Source organism: Dermochelys coriacea, chromosome 3 (assembly GCF_009764565.3).
Source record: "Dermochelys coriacea isolate rDerCor1 chromosome 3, rDerCor1.pri.v4, whole genome shotgun sequence".
In the NCBI taxonomy this organism is placed as follows: Eukaryota; Metazoa; Chordata; order Testudines; family Dermochelyidae; genus Dermochelys; species Dermochelys coriacea.
The window spans coordinates 97,387,332-97,406,733 of record NC_050070.1 but is presented as its reverse complement, the minus strand read 5'-3'; the positions used below and the strand labels follow the sequence as shown (position 1 = coordinate 97,406,733).

At 41.8% G+C, this 19,402-nt stretch overlaps 1 protein-coding gene across 6 annotated transcripts in view; it reads right to left on the bottom strand.

Moving 5' to 3' along the window:
- The window catches only part of NCOA7 (nuclear receptor coactivator 7), a 144,789-nt gene that overhangs the window by 41,429 nt on the left and 83,958 nt on the right, over nucleotides 1-19,402 (bottom strand). For 2 of the 6 annotated variants that reach the window (XM_043510904.1, XM_043510905.1), the window contains exons 1-6: nucleotides 8,297-8,584; nucleotides 7,117-7,196; nucleotides 6,069-6,176; nucleotides 4,345-4,458; nucleotides 2,850-2,975; nucleotides 491-675 (exon numbers count right to left, since the gene is read on the bottom strand). In XM_043510904.1, coding sequence (XP_043366839.1) covers nucleotides 491-675; nucleotides 2,850-2,975; nucleotides 4,345-4,458; nucleotides 6,069-6,176; nucleotides 7,117-7,196; nucleotides 8,297-8,366 — 683 coding nt within the window. In that variant the 5' untranslated portion in view covers nucleotides 8,367-8,584. Of the gene's footprint in view, nucleotides 1-490; nucleotides 676-2,849; nucleotides 2,976-4,344; nucleotides 4,459-6,068; nucleotides 6,177-7,116; nucleotides 7,197-8,296; nucleotides 8,585-19,402 lie in introns of those variants that run through there. The other 4 variants (XM_038395949.2, XM_038395950.2, XM_043510906.1 and 1 more) reach the window with 3 other exon arrangements.

Here is a 19,402-nt window from a genome sequence, read left to right as displayed (position 1 = left end):
GTTTCACTTCACTAGAAGAGTACTTGCTTACAAAATCAGACATAAAAATACAAACATGTCACAGCACATTATTACTGAAAAATTGCTTACTTTCTCATTTTTACCATGGAATATAAATACTGTACTTACATTTCAGTGTATAGTATACAGAGCAGTACTAACAAGTAATTGTCTGTATGAAATTTTAGTTTGTACTGACTTCACTAGTGCGTTTTACGTAGCCTGTTGTAAAAGTAGGCAAATATCTAGATGAGCTGATGTAACCCCTGAAAGACATTTGCATACTCCCAGGAGTATACCTACACCAGGTTGAGAACCACTGTTTTATAGGACATCACACCTTTCTGCCTCTCTTTCTTTTAAGGCACTGTTAACTGTCTCTTCTCATGAACTTTATTACCACTCCCACCAAACCTCTCTTTTCTTGTTCTGTTTTCCCCACCCCAACTGATAAAGATGTAAAACACAATTAGCAAAGAACACTCCTTACGATGGCAGGGCATCTTTAATCTTCATGTGAGAAATATCATTGTAGAGGGCTATCGAGACAACCTCCTCCATAGGGCAGATGAGCCCATACTCTTCACAGCCATTCTCAATTACCAGAGGATCCGACTTATGTGGGTCAAACATGATGTTGTTTGGAGTCACTATCATGACACCCCCAACTACACCCTAATAATAAAAACAAAGAGAGTTAGCATATCAAATCTAATCACTGACCAGAGGTCACTTCAATGAATAGCTCGATGTCAACCTTTAAGTTATTTGCCTAGTATAATACTCTCTCTCTCGTGTCTCTTTATACCCATGTGGGGCAATATTTTCAAACAGAACGCTCCGACTCCCAGCTGCACTGGGCCAGGTATTACAAAGAAGGATAAATAAAAAGAGAACTCTTTGGAACACTCAAAATGCTTAGCTGACAAGAACAGTGTTATAAAGAAGATTCAAGGTACTTAACTTTCATCCCTGGCTGCTATAAACTAGAGCTGCAGTTTGTTAATTAACCAGAGGCAAGAAAAAAAGAGGATTTTTTTTTTAAACCCACCAACAACTTTTTATTTTGGCTACACCTGCATGGTAAATCTGTGCTAGCAGACCTACCTCAACCTGCTGGTATCGATTTCTGCACACATGCAGGGCTTCCCAGTAATAGGAACATGGAGAGGTTGCTGTACTGACAGCAGATGAAGCTAGGGTTCCACGTCCCTTTCCTTGAGAGCGCCATCTGGTACATAAAAATCTTTTCTTGACCTATTTTACAGGGACCCAACACGGTGATTCCTGTCTCCACCCTCCAATGTCACCACTGGCCAAGCTGGCAATTTAGACTGCTGCGGAAAAGATTTTTAACTCTTGGAAATGACTAGCCCTGGGTTGGACGAATGACCGTCTCTCACAACCAGATATGGGGCTCATGAATGTGGCCTTTTAGTAGCCTACAATCATAACCAAATTTTCAGCTAATGCTGCATTTGATCTTAAGTCATTTGACAGACAGTTGTCACAGGGCCCAAATGACAACAAGATTAGCCTGCATAACACTGCAAGCATCACTAAGGAAAAGGCTAGTCAACCAGCAAGTCATGCCAGTGGAGGCTAGGAAGCCAGAGGAAGAGATACAAAACAAACAGATCGATACTAGGGAGCACGTGTTACCTTTATGGAGTTTGTGGAGCAAAGGCAAGATATACTTTGCACATGCTTCTTCTGTGAGATGTTTGTGTATGGCGGGAGGTTCTGCCATTTAGACTCACAGGTATCAAAGTCACTGTTCTCAATACAGACAGCAGAATTCTACATATATAGGCCAAGTTTTGTATTTAGGCCAAAGGGGAAACAGGACTACATCAGTCTCTGCTTGAAGATATGTTGCCAAGAACAAAGTCCACACTGGACTGCTAAGGTGTGAAGCTGTTTTTGGCTCCTAAAGCATACGTAGGCTTCAAAGAAAGTGACCAGTTATATATTTTGTGAAATGGAACCCAATATCAAAAAAGCTTCATATAAGAAAGCACTGTGTTGTACAAATTTCTGCACAATACACACTGTAGTATTCTGTTACTTTCTACAAAAACTCCAAGTTGGTTAAATGGACATTCCACATCTATTCAGAACCAGAAAAAGCAAATACAAAACAATAGGACAAAAGAAAAATAAAACTAAGTTGAAACAATTAGTATCTCAGGTGTTTCCTGTTGGCTCCAAAGAATGAGAAAACTCAAGTGTGTAAACATCTTTTTAGAAGACTTAAATGAAAAACAACAAGAGAAGATAAGAAAAATAAATAAGCGTAGGGAAACAGAGTTTTCAAACTTCAGGAGTGAGAGAACTAAGATCTGCCCTGATCTTGTGCATTTACCTCTAAAGAGAGTTCAAAGCCAACTCAGGTCACACACATACTACAACGAAAAGGGACATTTGTCCATTTTATAAAGTGATCCTGTAATTTGATGGAACTTGGCAGTCTCTGCTCAGACGTTTTGTATATCATGATTAGTGGAACTATGAAGAGCAATCCTCTCTGTACAGGTGTCTTCCTAGCAGATGGGTGGGCCCCCCCAACAGTTCTTGGAAGGAGACCTTTCTAATAAAAGGCTATAAAAGGAGAAAGCGATGGGTGGAAAGGAAGAGCTAGTCTTCTATCAAGCAGTCACTGTAATAAGTAAATGGATGTAAAGAAAAAACATGTCAGTATAGTGCGAAGTAACAAATAGAATGTCCAGAGCACTCGCTTACGTTATGCCTGGCTCCCAACCCTGCTGTTAGCCTCTGACTTACACTAACAACAAAGTTCACTCTCTAAAAGGATCTCGAATGAGACACTAGGCCCAAGCTCCACTTACCTTACCATCTGTGAAGTAACGGCAGTTCATTTTTAAAAATTTGACAACTATTGGTTCATCTTCCTCCGAGGTAGATGACAGAACTCTCTCAATTGGTTTGAAGGCCTTTCTTGCCAAGTCAGCATCCTTTAAAAAGCAAAAGCCTCAGTGAGAAACAACAGGACCAGTTTCACAGACATGTTCTTTCTTAGTTTTTGAAAAATTAAAGACCAAGGTCCATTAACAATTTTCCTTTTGGTTTAAAGGAAAAACACGGCCAGATTTATATTTCATACTTCCCCCAGCATGTGACCACGTTTTGTTTATAACATTATTAAAAAAAAATCTCCAAGTAAATGACAGACAGGAAATTAAGAAAAAATAAAACCACCCACTACAACAGTTTTCAGTTAGACACCTAAATTAACCACACTTAGGCCTAAGTTCCCTATAAGCTGCGCAGTAGCCTATTTAGTGCCACGCAGGCAGTTAGGGAACTCACCCTGCGGCCCAGACCTGTCGCGGCCAGATCGGGCCCAGGTGCAGCCCGACCCTGGAGCAGCCTGGTGGTCCCAGCTGCGGCACAGCCAGCCTGCCAGCCTTGCTGGGGCCGGGGCGCCTATCCTGCAGCCCCAGCCCCAGAACTCCCATGGCGGGGACAAGCACCTCTCTGCCCCAGCCCAGGTGCTGCTGCGGGAAGAGTGTGTGTGTGTGTGGGGGGGTGTCCTCTCTCTGCGCAGTAGCCCCAGAGCACCCTCCTGCATCCCAAACCTATCATCCCCAGTCCCACCCCAGAGCCCACACCCCCAGCCGCAGCCCTCAAACCCCTGCACCCAACCCTCATCCCCAGCCCAATCCCAGAGCCCACACCCCTAGCTGGATCCCTCACACCTATGCACCCCAACTCTCTACCCCACCCTGAGCCCCTCATCCCCAGCCCCACCCCAGAGCCCATACCCCCAGCCAGAACCTTCACATCGCTGCACCCCAACCCTCTGCCTCAATTGAGCCCCTCGGCCCCACCCCCACCACATGAATGTTGTTATGTGCACCAATATGAATGTGATGTGTCACAAATCACCTCCATACTGGTGCATGTTATAAAATTCATTCCGCACATGGGTGGGAAAAATTAGAGGGAACACTGGCTAAAGCCCATTTCTTCAATTTGATTGGCATGGAAATACCAATGCACACAGCCCCACTGGCTTTAATGGGACTCCATTTTCATGGATCAGATCGAAGCCTGAGGTCTAACACTCTCAGCAGTTTACTGCATTCTAGTCTCAAATCTCTCTTAAATAGCCATAGATTTGGGGCTGGGGATTGGTGTAACAGTGTAAACAGCAGCACAGAAACATCTAAACTCCCAGGAACAACTGGTTCAAACCCATCAGCTGGTTTTAATGCCATTTTCTACAATGCATCAATTGCAACCTCATCAAAAATAACTATTTAATAGGATATAACCTGAGCTTCAAAGAGACGGTGTTCTATAAACACAAGATTTACTTACAGGAAGTTTATCATATTCAGCATCTGATGATGAAGGAGAAACAGGAGCACCAGCACTGGAAGACGCTAACCTAGCAGCACTGGAATAGTGGTCAGTATCTGGGACATAGAGAACCTACATAAAGATTACATTAAATACAAATAACTTATTTTAAAATAATTATATATAGAAGAAAAAAAGACAGACATATGTAATATAAACACTATGGCCCTGATTCTGCAATGAGATCTATGCAGGAGTCCCAGTAAAGATAATCTGGTATTGACAACACATCTCACTGCAAAACGCATTCTGGAATAACTCCTATCTCTAAAATCCATATTTGTCAGGCAGTGGGGTTCCATGAATCTCACTGACGGATCAAGGTCTGTATTTTGTTTTTTTGAGAAAAGCAGCAGCATACACCAGTTTTGAAAGAATGACAACCTCCCTTACCTGTGTAAACTACAACCTAATTACAAGATTAACTAATACAGAAATTAACACAGAATAGTATATATAAGTTAGTGCAGCAGATGCCTGTTATAAAGGCAAAAATTGGACCAAAAAAAAAAAAAAGCCACTGGAGGAAGCAACAAATGTAAATTTTTGGGCTAGAAGTTACAGGAAATTATGTTTTGCAATAAGATATCTCTTTTCCAAACCATATTTATGTCAGAGGGAAAAACTCTTCTTAATTCAAGAGAAAATATGTAATGGAACACTGTCAGGTACCTTGGAAACTTTTTATTTAAAAAAATAAATCTAAATGTCAACAAATGTTTTTATTAAAAAATATTAAGCCATGTTTTGTTTGGATTTTTACTCTTTCAGACTTTCAAGCTTTTAGTAGCATAAGACCTTAAAAATAAAACTGCACAGTCATTTGTCAATGTCCAAGCCCAAAGAAGTGTAGAAAGAAATACACTTCAATGGTCAAAAAGAAAAGTTAAAACCACAGAACTTTTTAAACCCACAATATTATTTACGAGTACAGACATTTAAAAAATTACTTTTTTTTTTTAAATAAAAACTGAAGGCGTCCCTGTACATGAATTCACTCTGCTGCTGAGTGATCTTAGGCAAAATCACTTCACCTCTGTGCCTTGGTTTCCCCATCAGCGAAATTGAGACAATGATACTTGCTTACTTTATAAGTTGCTTTGAGATCTACTAATGAAATGTACTTTATAAGAGCTAGATATCATCACTAGAGCTGGACAAAACTCAGGATTTCTGGTTAGAGAGAAATTTCAGAATTTTGGGAATAGGTTTTGTTCTGACTCAGAATGAAATCAAATTTTTAAGATTTCTTGCAAATCAGAAATTCTGGAAAAATCTGTTTATGAAATGCCAATATATGGTGTTTCCAAATCTATGTTCCCAGGACAGCAGCTACTCACTGACTATTAGCAGTGGTGAAGCTGACAAGGATGTCAATTTCACTCAGCAGCTGCTGGGGGCTCCCAGAATCTAGGGTTCTTGGGCAGACCTGCCATGCAGATTGTCTCTGGGTCAGGGAGCCCAGGTTTCTTATTCCTGGGCCAGCTGACTTCCTGATTCCCAAGTGGGCCTAGACCAATTCTTGCAACCATCTGAGCTAGACTCCGTTTTGAGGTTTTATACTACTGCCCATCACCATCATATACATATGCCTAATAGACTCATTAAGTTGGGGGGGCGGGGCGCTTTAAATACATAGCAAAGAATCAGAATTGTTCAGTATTTAAAACTTTAAAAATTACCTGCCCTGGAACAATTGTGTGTGTGAACAGCCTATTGAGCTCCACAAGTCTGTTTGGAGTGATGTTAAATTTCAATGCTATGCTGTTTAGGGTGTCCTGACTTCCAGCCTGAAGAAAGGAAACTTGACGTTTAAGATACAGCAATAATCAAGTACAGGATCAATATAACAGTTTAAATAAACTTTGTTGGGAAGACCAGTTGCAGGGTATGGACTCAGTGATCTAACGTACTTTCTTTCAATCTAATTTTTGCGAGATGACACAGTTAATTATAAGACAACAGCTACTCCGTTAACAGAACTTTTTCCACTCTATAAAACAGAGAAAAGAGAACAGTTAAGATCCCTCTCTCACTGCTTCATCAACCCTAGTTAAACAATGTATCATTTTAACTTAGCTCCTTCCAGTTAGAACTGGTTAGGAGAGAGGAGGAGGAGGGCACACTGTACACACATTATATATATTTGATGTTTGTTACTCTTTCACCCATTCTAGCAGTTAAGATTCAAGCCTGTTCTCAGCAGGCCTGGTGGTGCACATGAGAGAGTCAGGTTAAGAGTTCCTTCCCTTCCTGAATCTGTAGGGAATGGAGACATCACAATGTCTCCCTGGCACCTTTCAGTAAGCTTTCTCCCAGTACACAACTAATCACTTCTGGTACAGAAGCAGTATATATCATTGGCATTCCAAAAAGAAAACGCTGGCATCTCATGACCAGGGTACAAACATATTCCTGCTAGAGGGCCTAGCTAACATTTAATGGGACAGAAATATTTCTCGGAGGAAGAGGAGAGGTATTACATGGCTCCACTATGGAACTGGAAATACAGAAGGCAGGCAGCTGGGAGAGGGTGGGTGATGCCTAAGTTGGAGGATGGTTGTGGAGTTGAGACTAATTTCCCTTCCTACACACAGGATATTTGGAGGAATTTTTAAAAAGAATTAAAGGGTGTCTATATTAGTTTGGTTTCTTTAGAGTCTCGTTAACCTTGACAACCTCATTTTAAACAACATTAATAAATGACCTAATTGTGCATCCAGTACTTACAGTATATTCTGTAGTTCCAAGGGGTTTCTGAGTAACCATTTTCTTCTCTTTCTTTTCACTGGTTTTGTTTTGATTGTCATCTGAGGAACAAACAAACAAAGTCTCAAACCATTTACCTGTCAACATTTTTCAAGTTATATCCCACATTTACAGTACATGTGGGGTATAACTGTGGTTTGAGCACATACAACAGTGACACCGCAAAAAAAAAAAAAAAAAAAAAAAAAGTTGTCAAGCCCTGAAATTTTATCATATGGCCACCAAGACTAAATCAATACTAGGTTCTGATTACATTTTAAAGCCTTTTAAGGTCAACTTATACTGTACTGCATCCCTGTAAAAAGTCTTTGTGGATTCTTCCCTTAGTTAATGAAGAATAATTTACTTCTGGGGCAAAGCACATTTTTGTACTACATGACTGGGGTGATGTCCAGATAGAAAGAGTTAGCACATGGTCGTATTCAATAATTCTGCATCAATAGGTTTATGAAAAATCAGATTAAAATTGAGACCCAATCAATAATACTTAATATTTTAAATACTATTTGCATCCTCAAAATATTTTACAAACTAAGGCCCTTGTAGACACTTACGCACCTAAACAGTTCCGTTAACTCGTGTGTAAAATTAATCCCATGTGTGTAAAACTTTGCAGGATAAGAGCTTAATTCATTAGAATTCTCAACTTCAGTGTTCGGTAGGTATTAATATCCTTATTTTTTGCAGAGAGTTTAAGTATCATACCCAAAATATGAGAGAGGCACCAGGTTTCTGTCAGTCAGATGCATGCCCACAGCTCTCACTGACTTCAACGATTACTGACTAAAGGTGAAAAGAAAAGGAGTACTTGTGGCACCTTAGAGACTAACAAATTTATTAGAGCATAAGCTGAAGTGAGCTGTAGCTCACTTCAGCTTATGCTCTAATAAATTTGTTAGTCTCTAAGGTGCCACAAGTACTCCTTTTCTTTTTACTACAAAATAGTCTCTGTACGTCCTTAATGGAAACAAAAACAAACATTTTTAGGGGCAAAGGTACAATTATTTGCTATTAGAGAACAACTTCTAAACTACACCCATTCAGGTAAGATTTCAAATTGATTCAGCTCCTTCACCTCCTCCCGCATACTCTAACAAGTAAAGTGACCAGCAGAAGGAAACAGGAATCAAAGGCTGCATACCTAGCAAAAGGTAAGGCTGTCTGTAGTCAACACACCAGGAGAAATGCTTGTGAACAGAAAAACTGTGCATAACCTCTAGCAGGTTGTTCTGGGGTATCAAACTGCTAGGATCACAGGCCACAACTTCAGGTAAGGACTCGCAGCTGTCTCCATTTGCCGAATTGTACCCAGAAGACAACGTCTCATCGCTTTCAACACGGCTGCATTCTTGGGGGAATTTGCACGCAGCTCTTTTGCCTGTGGCAGCCGCCGCCCCAGCGGGAGAAGGGCAGATGTTGCAACGTTCACCTGGATCGTGGACACAACAACACTCTACTGCAAACATCTCCGGGCGGGGAGCGAGGGCAGATTACCTAATCACACGCAATGTGTCTGATAAGGAACGTGGTGCTTCATACCCTGCAAAGGAACGGTGACTTCTGAAAAGCACAGGGATCCTGCTGTTCTGTTGCTTGTCCTGCAATCCTTCCAGAAAGGACACGTCTCTCCCCTTTCCCCGCCGCCGCCGCCTCCTCCTCCCGGCGGAACAGGCAGATCTAACAGAGCCTCTTGCTGCTCTGAGCTGTAGGGGCCTCTCCCCTGCAGACTGAGGCCCCTTTTCAACAACCGTACGTGCTTGCTACTCGCTGAACTAATGCAATGGGAAGAAGCTGCTGCCCACCCCTCGGGTCTTCTCCGATCAGCTAGTGAAACGCTGGCAGAGAGCAGGGCAGCTGAGCTCTCCCAGTGCTCTCTGGGGACGGGGCTTGCTCCGCGCAGTCCAGTTCCAACCAGACTAGAGCAGGAGCAGAGCGAGTGCTGCCCTGCACGCAGCGCCCCCAGCCCCAGGATGGCAGGCTCTGTCTGGAACAAAAGTATAAGGGCCCTCCCTGGTCCTGCGCATGCAGCACGTACAACCCCAAGCCCTGCAATAAAGCACAGGAAGGAGCAGGGTCAGTAGAGGGACAAGGAGTACTTAGACTACCTGCACAGGTGACTCCTGAGCGGGGTGGGAGGAAGACAGACACGATTCTCCACAAATCAGTTTTAACAACACTAGCAGCTGTTTTTACTAACTCATTAATATAGATTCCAGTCCCTGCTTTGTGATCTAACCCCACAAAGCCCTGAAATTTAAAGTTTAGGTCTGTTTAACAATATCTTTTTCTTTAAGGTAACCACTGGCTGATTTACTTGTTCCATCCTGCTTTGTGATTTGGAGAACAGGTAACCAAAAACTGCAAAACAGGGCTTCTGGTACTTTATATTTCTCTTTTAGGGAGACTCTGAAATTTAACATCCTTGTAGGGGGGGAAGACCAAAGAAACCTAGCACAATAGCATTTAACTTCAAAAAGGGAAACTATACAAAAATGAGCAGGCTACTTAAACTAAAAGGAACAGTCATAAGAGTTAAATGCCTGCAAGCTGCATGGAAACTTGAGCTGTACCTCACGAAAGCTTATGCTCAAATAAATTTGTAAGTCTCTAAGGTACCACAAGTACTCCTTTTCTTTTTGCAAATACAGACTAACACGGCCGCTACTCTGAAACCTTTAAAAACACCATAATAGAGGCTCCAACTAAATGTATCCTCCTCCCCTCCAAGTACCAAAAATGCATGGTAGTTTTTGGCTTGTGTAACTGTTAATGTATTTACTTAGTAGGGTTCCAAACAGCTGTATAATGGAATACAGAAAAGTGAGAGGATTCTTGTTTTTAATTAAAAAAGCCTAAATAATGCAAACAGTAAGGAAGCTTTGCAAAAAGTTCACAAAATCAGTTTAGGCTAAATATAAATTCTAACTGAGGCAAAAGAGACACTGTCAAAATTAATTATACCCAATTTTCACCAATAACTATTTTTCTTGCATCTAGCACCTTTGCCAACACATATGTTGTTCTTTCCAAGCGCAAGAGAAATAGCATACATGAGAATACAGACCTTGTATAAAATTTTTTTAAATAGGTTTTTAATTTGATCACTTTTATAGTCACCTTTCTTCTATAAGACTGAAATTTCCAAAGAGATAAGTTGCATGACTTATGCTCCAGTACTTAAAATATAAAAGATTGCCAAATAGCCTTGTTTGCAAGAAATGATGGGATGTATGTTTATAAACTGTCTGAGTTTCTTCTTAATGTTGCTGGTAAATTCACATTGAGTGGCTGGTATATTTTTGTTAGGGTTTTTGTAATCAGATATTTTTGCAGAATTTGAGGATACTCTCCGTAAGGTGATCATAGCATTGTAGTCCTGGAAGGGACTTGGAGAGGTCATCTAGTCCAGTCCCCTACACTCATGGCAGGACTAAATATTATGGCAGATACCTGTTGACTCATATATTTTGGGCATGTTACTTAAACTCTCTGCGCAAAAAAAATAAGGAGAACAACACTAGCCTACCTACCTAACACTGAAGTTCAAGGTCTTTGTTACCCAGGTAATGCCATGTTAACTTCCTGAAAAGTGGCTGTTTGTCTTTTTTCATTTTGCTATTTTCAGGACATGTAGCATACAACACTGAATATTTTTTAAAAAGCTGCTGGTTTCAGCAGGACTTTTCCAGAAAATAACATGAGCCCAGGATGACATAAAACAAATCTTATTGGGCCGTGTTATCAGAATTGAAGGTAGTTTTCATAACTGATGTGCCTGAAGACCCTCAGGGGATGGTGCTGCAAGGTAGAGTAAGCTATAGTCAACACCCATCAAAACCAAGGAGAAAGCTGAGACCATCACTTTTTTGAGACAAAAGACAAATGATGTTTCAGAACCCCAGGACTAATTACTTCCAGGGAAGGAAGTCATGACATCAATAAATGGGCTACACCAGCTTTGACCAGTCTCCCAGTACCTGAAAAGCCCTCTACTGTGAAGTACTGTGCCAGCTATATCATCATCTACTTCCTTGACTGCAGCTATAGCTCCTGACCCATGAAAGTCCAGAAGACTACAAGCACAGAAGAGTTTGCAAATTCCCTGTTATCTTCTTTTTCCCTTTTTTCTACTTTTCCCCTTTGTTTTCATTATCTGGGAGACATCCCAACCTTTTTTGTTAGTTTCGGATGTGAAGGTATGGTGATGTGTGTCTGAGTGCCTGTAAAGCCCTCACAGGGAAGGCATCAGAAAGAAAGATTCCCTCTGTGAGGGGTTAATCACAGAAACCCCTTGAGAGCTGCCACCTGATTTGCCAAGACTACTTCTGCTCCTCTTTTCCTGCCTTGTCAGCTTAGGACTCCAGCATCCTAACTAGTTTGAGACAGACCGGCTAGCCTGCTGCAAACCCAGCTAGCCTGCTGAAACCCCCTCCTCTCTCCTATGCAGAAGTTCAGCTCCAAGATGGAGTTCTGGAGTCACCTGGGCAAGTCACATGTCCATGCATGACTCTCAGCTTTTACAGGCAGAAGCCATTGCCCACATAATTTCTGGAATGTCTCCAGGAAGACTTCTTATGTGGATTGGAGCATTGTTCCTTAAGTGCTTCTTGAGCGGGCATTTAACTTTGCAAATTCCTTTCTTCAGGAACTGACCAAATGCTCTACTAAGATTATTTAGAAATCAAGCCAGTACACGGCCAATATTCATAACTTCAAATACAAAAATGATACATGCATATAAATAGGATTAATAGATTCAGTAGATCGTAACCTTTACATAGATATGTTACACGGCATATGTAGCATAGAACATACTCCAGTTATGTCATATATATTCATAAGCATATTTCCGTAAAGCCTTATGGGGGGCACCATCACACCCTCCTCCCCCTGTTCAAAACAACACTAAATGCTATCTCTTAAAAGATATTTAGTAATGTATATTCCATGTAAGCATCCAGGAAACTTAAGACTGTCAGCTGAAAATTGTTAAGTAAGACTTGTCAAACTTCTGCTTATCAGAGTGGTCTGCTAAAAGTCTGTAATCCTGGCTGGGCGATTGGAGGCAGGAGAGAAAGGGTTAACCACCAGATAAAAGTTTGGAAATCAGCTTAGACATTGAACAATAGTTTGGTTTGGATATTAAAATATCCAACCCACTCCAAGCTCTGATTTGAGTTAACAGCCACCTCCTTAGATTGCCTGTAAGGACTGATTGTCTGTGAGCCCCAGGCACTGTTAACTTTTCTTGGGCCATTTTGTGGAATCGAAAAGGTGCACTGACAATGTTACATTCCTACATGTACAGCAATCGCCACACAATTCCTACCAGGCTACAAAAGTGCAAGGCCAAGTAGAGCACACTACAACACACACTACTCTGCCTTGCTGTTAAAATGGTCTTTCAAAGACTTCCTGAGCCTTTGAGTTCTTCTAATAACCCTTGTTCAAATTCAGCAGACCTCTGCTCCACCTCTGCACTCCACCCTGGTGGAAACATTACCCCCTTTGCTTTACATACATTATGCCAGACACAGCAGGCAGAGATAACCATTGGGATATTTTTCCCACCGAGTTCCAATATTGTGAGTAAACAACTCCAGCAACCCTTCAAACAATCAAAAGCACATTCAACGGTCATTCTGCACCTGCTGAGACAATAGCTGAATTGTTCTTTGGTGCTGTCAAGGTGGCTGGTATATGGCATCATGAGCAAATGGTAGATTTGGTCCCCCAGGATCACTATTGGCATTTCAACATTCCCAATGGTAATCTGCCAATTGGGAAAGAGTCTCTGCTAGCAGTATTCTGAACAGTCCTGTGTTCTTAAAGATGCTAGTGTCATGCACCTTTCCTGAGCAGCCCACATGCATCTTTCCCCAGTGATCCACCAATGATTGCATAACCACAGAAAAGTAACCCTTTCTGTTGATGTACTCTGTGGCAAGGTGGTCTAGTGCTAGAACAGGTATCTATTGCTCCACCACAGTTTAGGAGCCCCATTGCTGCAAATCCATCCACTGCTTCCTGCACGTTGCTCAAATCACGTCCAGCAGGATGTGATTAATGGCCCTGCACACTTGCATCATAACATCCCCCACGGTGGATTTCCTGACTCCAAATTGATTTTTGACTAACCAGTAGCGATCTGGCGCTGCAAGTGTCTACAGTGTGATAGCCATTCACTTCTCCACTGTCAGAGCAGCTCTCATTTTGGTGTTCCTGCACTGGAGGCCTGGGGCAAGCTCAGCATACAGATCTAGGAATGTGGCCTTGTGCATCTGAAAGTTCTGCAGCCACTGCTAGTCATCCCAAACCTGCATTACAGTGAGATCCCACCAGTCAGTGCTTGTTTCTCACCGAGGAGTGGTGCTCCACCACCTGCAGCTGCTCTGTGAACACCACCAACAGCCCTGAATTGGTTCTCGCTATGTCCAACAGCAGTCTGTCCTCCAAGAATTGTCATGTTCCCCACTCATTCGGTTCTTGCAGCTCTTCAAATATTCCAGGATTATGCGCCCTGTGCTTGCAACCCTGATAACAATAGTGCAGACCTGTGCAGGCTCCATGCTTCTGTCAGAGATGGTGGACAGTGAGGAGGGCAGTGTAGGTTTGTAGGATTTTGAAAAAAAAAAGTGTGAAAATTATGGGATACAGGTACCCTTATGGGATGGAGGCAGTTGCAAACAGGGAAGTTGACCCCGGGCTCCCAGTCACCCCTGCATATCTTGTTTTGGCCCCATTATGTAAAAGACAGTGCGCTGGATGGTGATGAATTGCACATGGGATTCCCAGAGTGTACCGCATTCTGCATTGATACAGGTTTCAGAGTAGCAGCCGTGTTAGTCTGTATTCGCAAAAAGAAAAGGAGTACTTGTGGCACCTTAGAGACTAACAAATTTATTAGAGCATAAGCTTTCGTGAGCCGTGAGCTGTAGCTCACGAAAGCTTATGCTCTAATAAATTTGTTAGTCTCTAAGGTGCCACAAGTACTCCTTTTCTTTTTGCATTGATACAAGCACTTCTGGTGAGTATATGCACTGCCAGTACAAGGAGCCAAGTATGCACATGCACACATGATGTACCAACTGTGGTGGCTGTTTGGCAATGTAACTTGTGTAGATATAAGTTTGTAATATAGACATGGCCTAAGTATGAACCCCATTTTACTGATGGGGAAGCTAAAGCAGGGAGTTAAAGTCTTGTTCACACCAGCCTCCTTCTGGCAAACATTTTCCACCTTTGATACAATTAGTACAAGTGAAAGCATGAGCACTAGCCTAAACAAGGCTTTTGCAGCTACAAATGTTTAAGCCCACTTTATCGAAATGGTGTTAAGAATGCCAGTTGCTGCTGCAAATTGGATAAAAATTTTAAAAGCACCTAGGCTCTTAAGTCACTTGAATGTCAATAAAATCTCTCTGGTCACTCAATAACAGACCTAAAAGTGGCAATTCTTCAACAAAACAACTTCAAAAACAGACTCCAATGTGAAGCTGCAGAACTGGAATTAATTTGCAAACTGGATACCATCAGATTAGGCCTGAATAGAGACTGGGAGTGGTTGGGTCATTACAAAACCTAAACTTAATTTCCCCAATACTATTTTCTCCCTACTGTTACTCACATCTTCTTGTCAACTGTCTTTAATGGGCCACTCTCTTACCACTTCAAAAGTTATTTTTCCTCCCTTGGTATCCTACTGTTAATTGATTTCACTCGTTAGACTGACCTCATACTTGGTAAAGCAACCCCCCATCCTTTCATGTATTTATACCTGCTCCTGTATTTTCACTCCATGCATCTTCATCAGATGTTCTAGCGCACAAAAGCTTATGCCCAAATAAATTTGTTAGTCTTTAAGGTGCCACAAGGATTCCTCGTTGTTTTTGCTAATACAGACTAACACAGCTACCACTCTGAAATAAAATTTAGGTACCTAGGTGCCCAAGTTTCTTTTGAAAATGGGACTTGGGAGCCTAAGCCACTTAGGTGCTTTTGAAAATTGTACTCCTTTGTCTACTCTGGTAGGAATGGTAGGAATACTAAAGACTCAAGGGTGTGAACAATACTGGAAAATGTTTGTCAAAACCCAAGCGTACACAAGGTCCCAATCCTGAACTTGTGCATGTGCTTAATTTTAAGTACCTGAATAGTGCCATCAAGATCAATAGGACAGCTCAGATGCTTAAATTTAAGCAAGCTTAAGTGACTTGCCCAAGAACATAGAAATAAGAGCTGAGATTGGAACTCAAGGTGGCTTTGCCTAATAGTGTTTAAGATTCAAAGGTCTCACTTTGCTAACTAGGTAATTTAGAGAATTTGCTCACTAGCATCCACTCACATCACAGAGAGGACCTTATCATGAGACCATACATTGGAAGTCAGTTTCATACTGTGTGTTTTTCAGAGACAGCGTTACTCCCAGATTACAACAACCTTGAGGTGAAGAGGCAAAGGGGGAAAAAATACATGAACTAAAAGATTAATATTAGAAAATAATAGTAATAGAACAACATGTACAGGAAAAACCTTGGCATATGGAAGGGAAAACAAACAGGCAATTCTAAATTAAAGATATTTAAAACATTTTTAAAGCAATTGTAAAAGTTAACTTAAAACTCTGAGTTCCAAGGGACACATGAAAAAAGCTTCTTAAGTAAAAGCCTGTGTAAGTGGAGGAAAACATTTACCGGATGAACCAAACCCAACTGTCCCCTACATGCAAATACCTCTAAGAACAGGAAAGAAAACAGGCATCAAGAACTGCTTGGTTTGAGGTTGGAGGATTTAATGCAGTTTAAAAGCCATAGACAATTGACTGCATTGGGAAAGTACAATTTCATTCATTTTCCTATCCATTAGACCCCAGAGCTAGTAAAGATGTAATGATATGGGGAGGAGAGCCACTCATGGGCATCTTACTAATGCAGAAAAGTATCATAGTGCAATTATGTAGGTATGCACAGCCTCTCAGCTTCAAATTACTTTGAACTCAGTCCTTGGGGAGATGTGTGGCATAGCTTTCTTGTGCTCTGGGTTTTCCTCATTCCAGTATTACCATTTCATGCACTTGCCGAATTCACTTTGGATCAATATAAAACAACTTCAGTCACCACACACCCAGATAGTGCTATCTAGCTCCCACTTCAGCTACAAAGTGAAAACCACCACTCATGTAAAGCAGTGTAACCGAATAGATTGCTCCTGCTTACTCCTGCTGGCATGTCAGGCCGAAAGGCTCAGATAGAGATATTACAGATGGAAGAGTCAGGAAATTCCAAAGTTAAAGGTTCCTACGGCTGAGGTAACTTACTGTGTTGCCTTTGAGTATATTTTATAGTGTACACGTAACAATATGAACAGTAACATATGAAGTTATATACTCAAACACCACCACAATAAGAATACCACATTTGTACAACTAGGATGAGTTTGCAATGTTGTACAAAACAGTCATTTCTCAACTTCCTGCCTTTGGGGGCTTAATTTCTTAGTCGTAGCTTTGCATTTAATTTCTCCTTTGTGGACTCTCCCTGCAAAAAAGAAGTTCTCTGGCTTCATCTTCTTCCCTCCCCTTTGCTACCTAATTCACTCCTGAGCCCTCTCCCTCCCTCCCTTCCACTAGTTCAGAAGACAGTGGTCAACAAACATGTGGACAAGGGGGATCCTGTGGATATAGCGTACTTGGATTTTCAGAAAACTTTTAACAAAGTCCATGACCAAAGGGTCTTAACCAAAGTAAGCAGTCATGGGATAAGAGGGAAGATCCTCTCATGGATCAATAGCTGGTTGAAAGACAGGAGACAAAGGATACGAATAAATGGTCAGTTTTCAGAATGGAGAGAGATAAATAGTAGGGTCCCCCAAAGATCTGTATGGGGACCAGTGCTATTCAAAATATTCATAAATGACCTGCCAAAGAGGTAAACAGTGAGGTAGCAGAGTTTGCAGACTAAACTAAATTACTAAAAATAGTTAAGTCCAAAACTGACTGCAAAGGGTTACACAGGGATCTCACTAAAGTAAGTGACTGGGGAACAAAATGGCAGATGAAATTCAAGGTTGATAAATGCAAAGTAATGCAAACTGGAAAACATAATCCCAACTGTCCATACAAAATGAGGGGGTCTAATTTAGCTTTTACCACTCAAGAAAGAGATCTTGGAGTTAACATGAATAGTTCTCTGAAAACATCTGCTCCATGTCCAGCAGCAGTCAAAAAAGCTAACAATGTTAGGAACCATTACGAAAGGGATAGTTAAGCAGAGAGAAAATATCATAATGCCATTACATACATCCATTCTACACTCACACCTTGAATACTGTGTGTAGTTCTGGTAACCCCATTAGATGCATTAGAATTGGAAAAAGTACAGAGAAGGGCAACAAAAATGATGAGGAGTACTTGTGGCACCTTAGAGACTAACAAATTTATTAGAGCATAAGCTTTCTAATTTGCTCTAATAAATTTGTTAGTCTCTAAGGTGCCACAAGTACTCCTTTTCTTTTTGCGAATACAGACTAACACGGCTGCTACTCTGAAACCTGTCAAAAATGATGAGGAGAGATTAAAGAGACTGTGACTGTCAGTTTAGAAAAGAGATGACTAAGGGGCAATATGATAGAGTTCTATAAAATCATGAATGGTGTGGAGAAAATGAATAAGGAAATATTTGCCCCTTCACATAACGCAGGAGCTAGGGGTCACCCAATGAAGTGAATAGACAGCAGTGTTAAAACAACCAAAAGGAAGTACTTCTTCACACAATGCACAGTCAACCTATCAAACTCCTTGTTGTGAAGGCCAAAGTACAACTGCGTGAAAAAAAGAATTATATAAATTCCTGGAGGATAAGTCCCTCAGTGGCTATTAGCCAAGATAGTCAGGAATGCAACCCCATGGTCTGAGTGTCCCTAAACCTCAGATTGCTAGAAGCTGGGACTAGACAACAGGGAATGGATCACTTGATACTGCCCTGTTCTGTTCATTCCCTCTGAAGCGTCTGGCACCAGTCACTGTCAGAAGGCAGGTTACTGGCCTAGACCATTGGTCTGACCCAGTACGGCCATGCTGATGTCTCTAGCTGGGTGAGTTACATGTGAAAATTAGGGCAGGCTTCTTTTCCCTCTCTGATTAAACACACATTTCCTGTTGGTCCAGCCTTCATCTATCATCATTAAGGCTAAGATTTTGTCACGGATATTTTTAGTAAAACTCACGGACAGGTCACGGGCAATAAAGAAAAGCCTCACGGAAGCCTGTGACCTGTCCCTGACTTTTACTTAAAAATATCCCTGACAAAATGCGGAGCTCAGCTGTGGGGTCCCCACGCTGCCTGCAGAGGTTGGGCAGCTGCAGGGGCTGCCCTGAGATCTGGGGGCCCCCACCACCTGTGGGGGCTTGGAGCTCTGGGGGGCCCCCACCACACGCAGCAGCTGGGAGCTTTGAAGGACCCCTGGCACCCATGGTGGCTCAGAACTCCAGGGGCCCCACTGCCATTGGTGGCTCAGAGCTCTGGGGTACCCCCCCGTCACCTGTGGTGGCCAGGAGATTTGGGGTATCCCCACCCCCCATGGTGGCCAGGAGCTGTGGCCCTGCTGCCCACGGCATCTCGGAGCTGCGGAGGGCCCTGCCACCCACGGTGGCTGGGAGATCCAGGGGACCCCTGGCTCCCGTCCAACAAGGCTGAATTCATTCACAGATTCTGTGACTTCCACGACCTCCGTGAAAAAATCATAGCCTTAATCATCATTTAGAAAACAGTATATTTGCAGTTCATAAAAGAAAAATAAAGTGACCTCCCGCAGACTGCAAACAAGAGTGTCATACATCAGCCCCAATGTTTTGAAAGATTGGGTAATAAAAAGCATTTCAGATTAAGGTGAAAGAAGATCTGATGGGACTCAAACTCTGTAGTCCCAAAATAGCTGAGTTTTTCTGCTAAAGTAATCAGCAGTCAAATAGTTAACAATGTTTGATATTTAAAATATTAGAATTTTAGGGGTCATGTTTCATTGAGCAGGAGCCATCCCCACATCATAGAACATTTGCTTCAGTTTGTCTGTCTTTAGATTTAGGAAGACATTGCACCAAATATTTTATACATATTCTGACTCCCTTGCTACGATTTACAGAATCAAAATGTTCTAAGCCTTGGTCTTATGGACAGTATGCTGACCATTCTTTATTTATTACTTTCGTTATTTAAGTCTTGGTGAGTTTAATTGTGTGTATATAAAATAT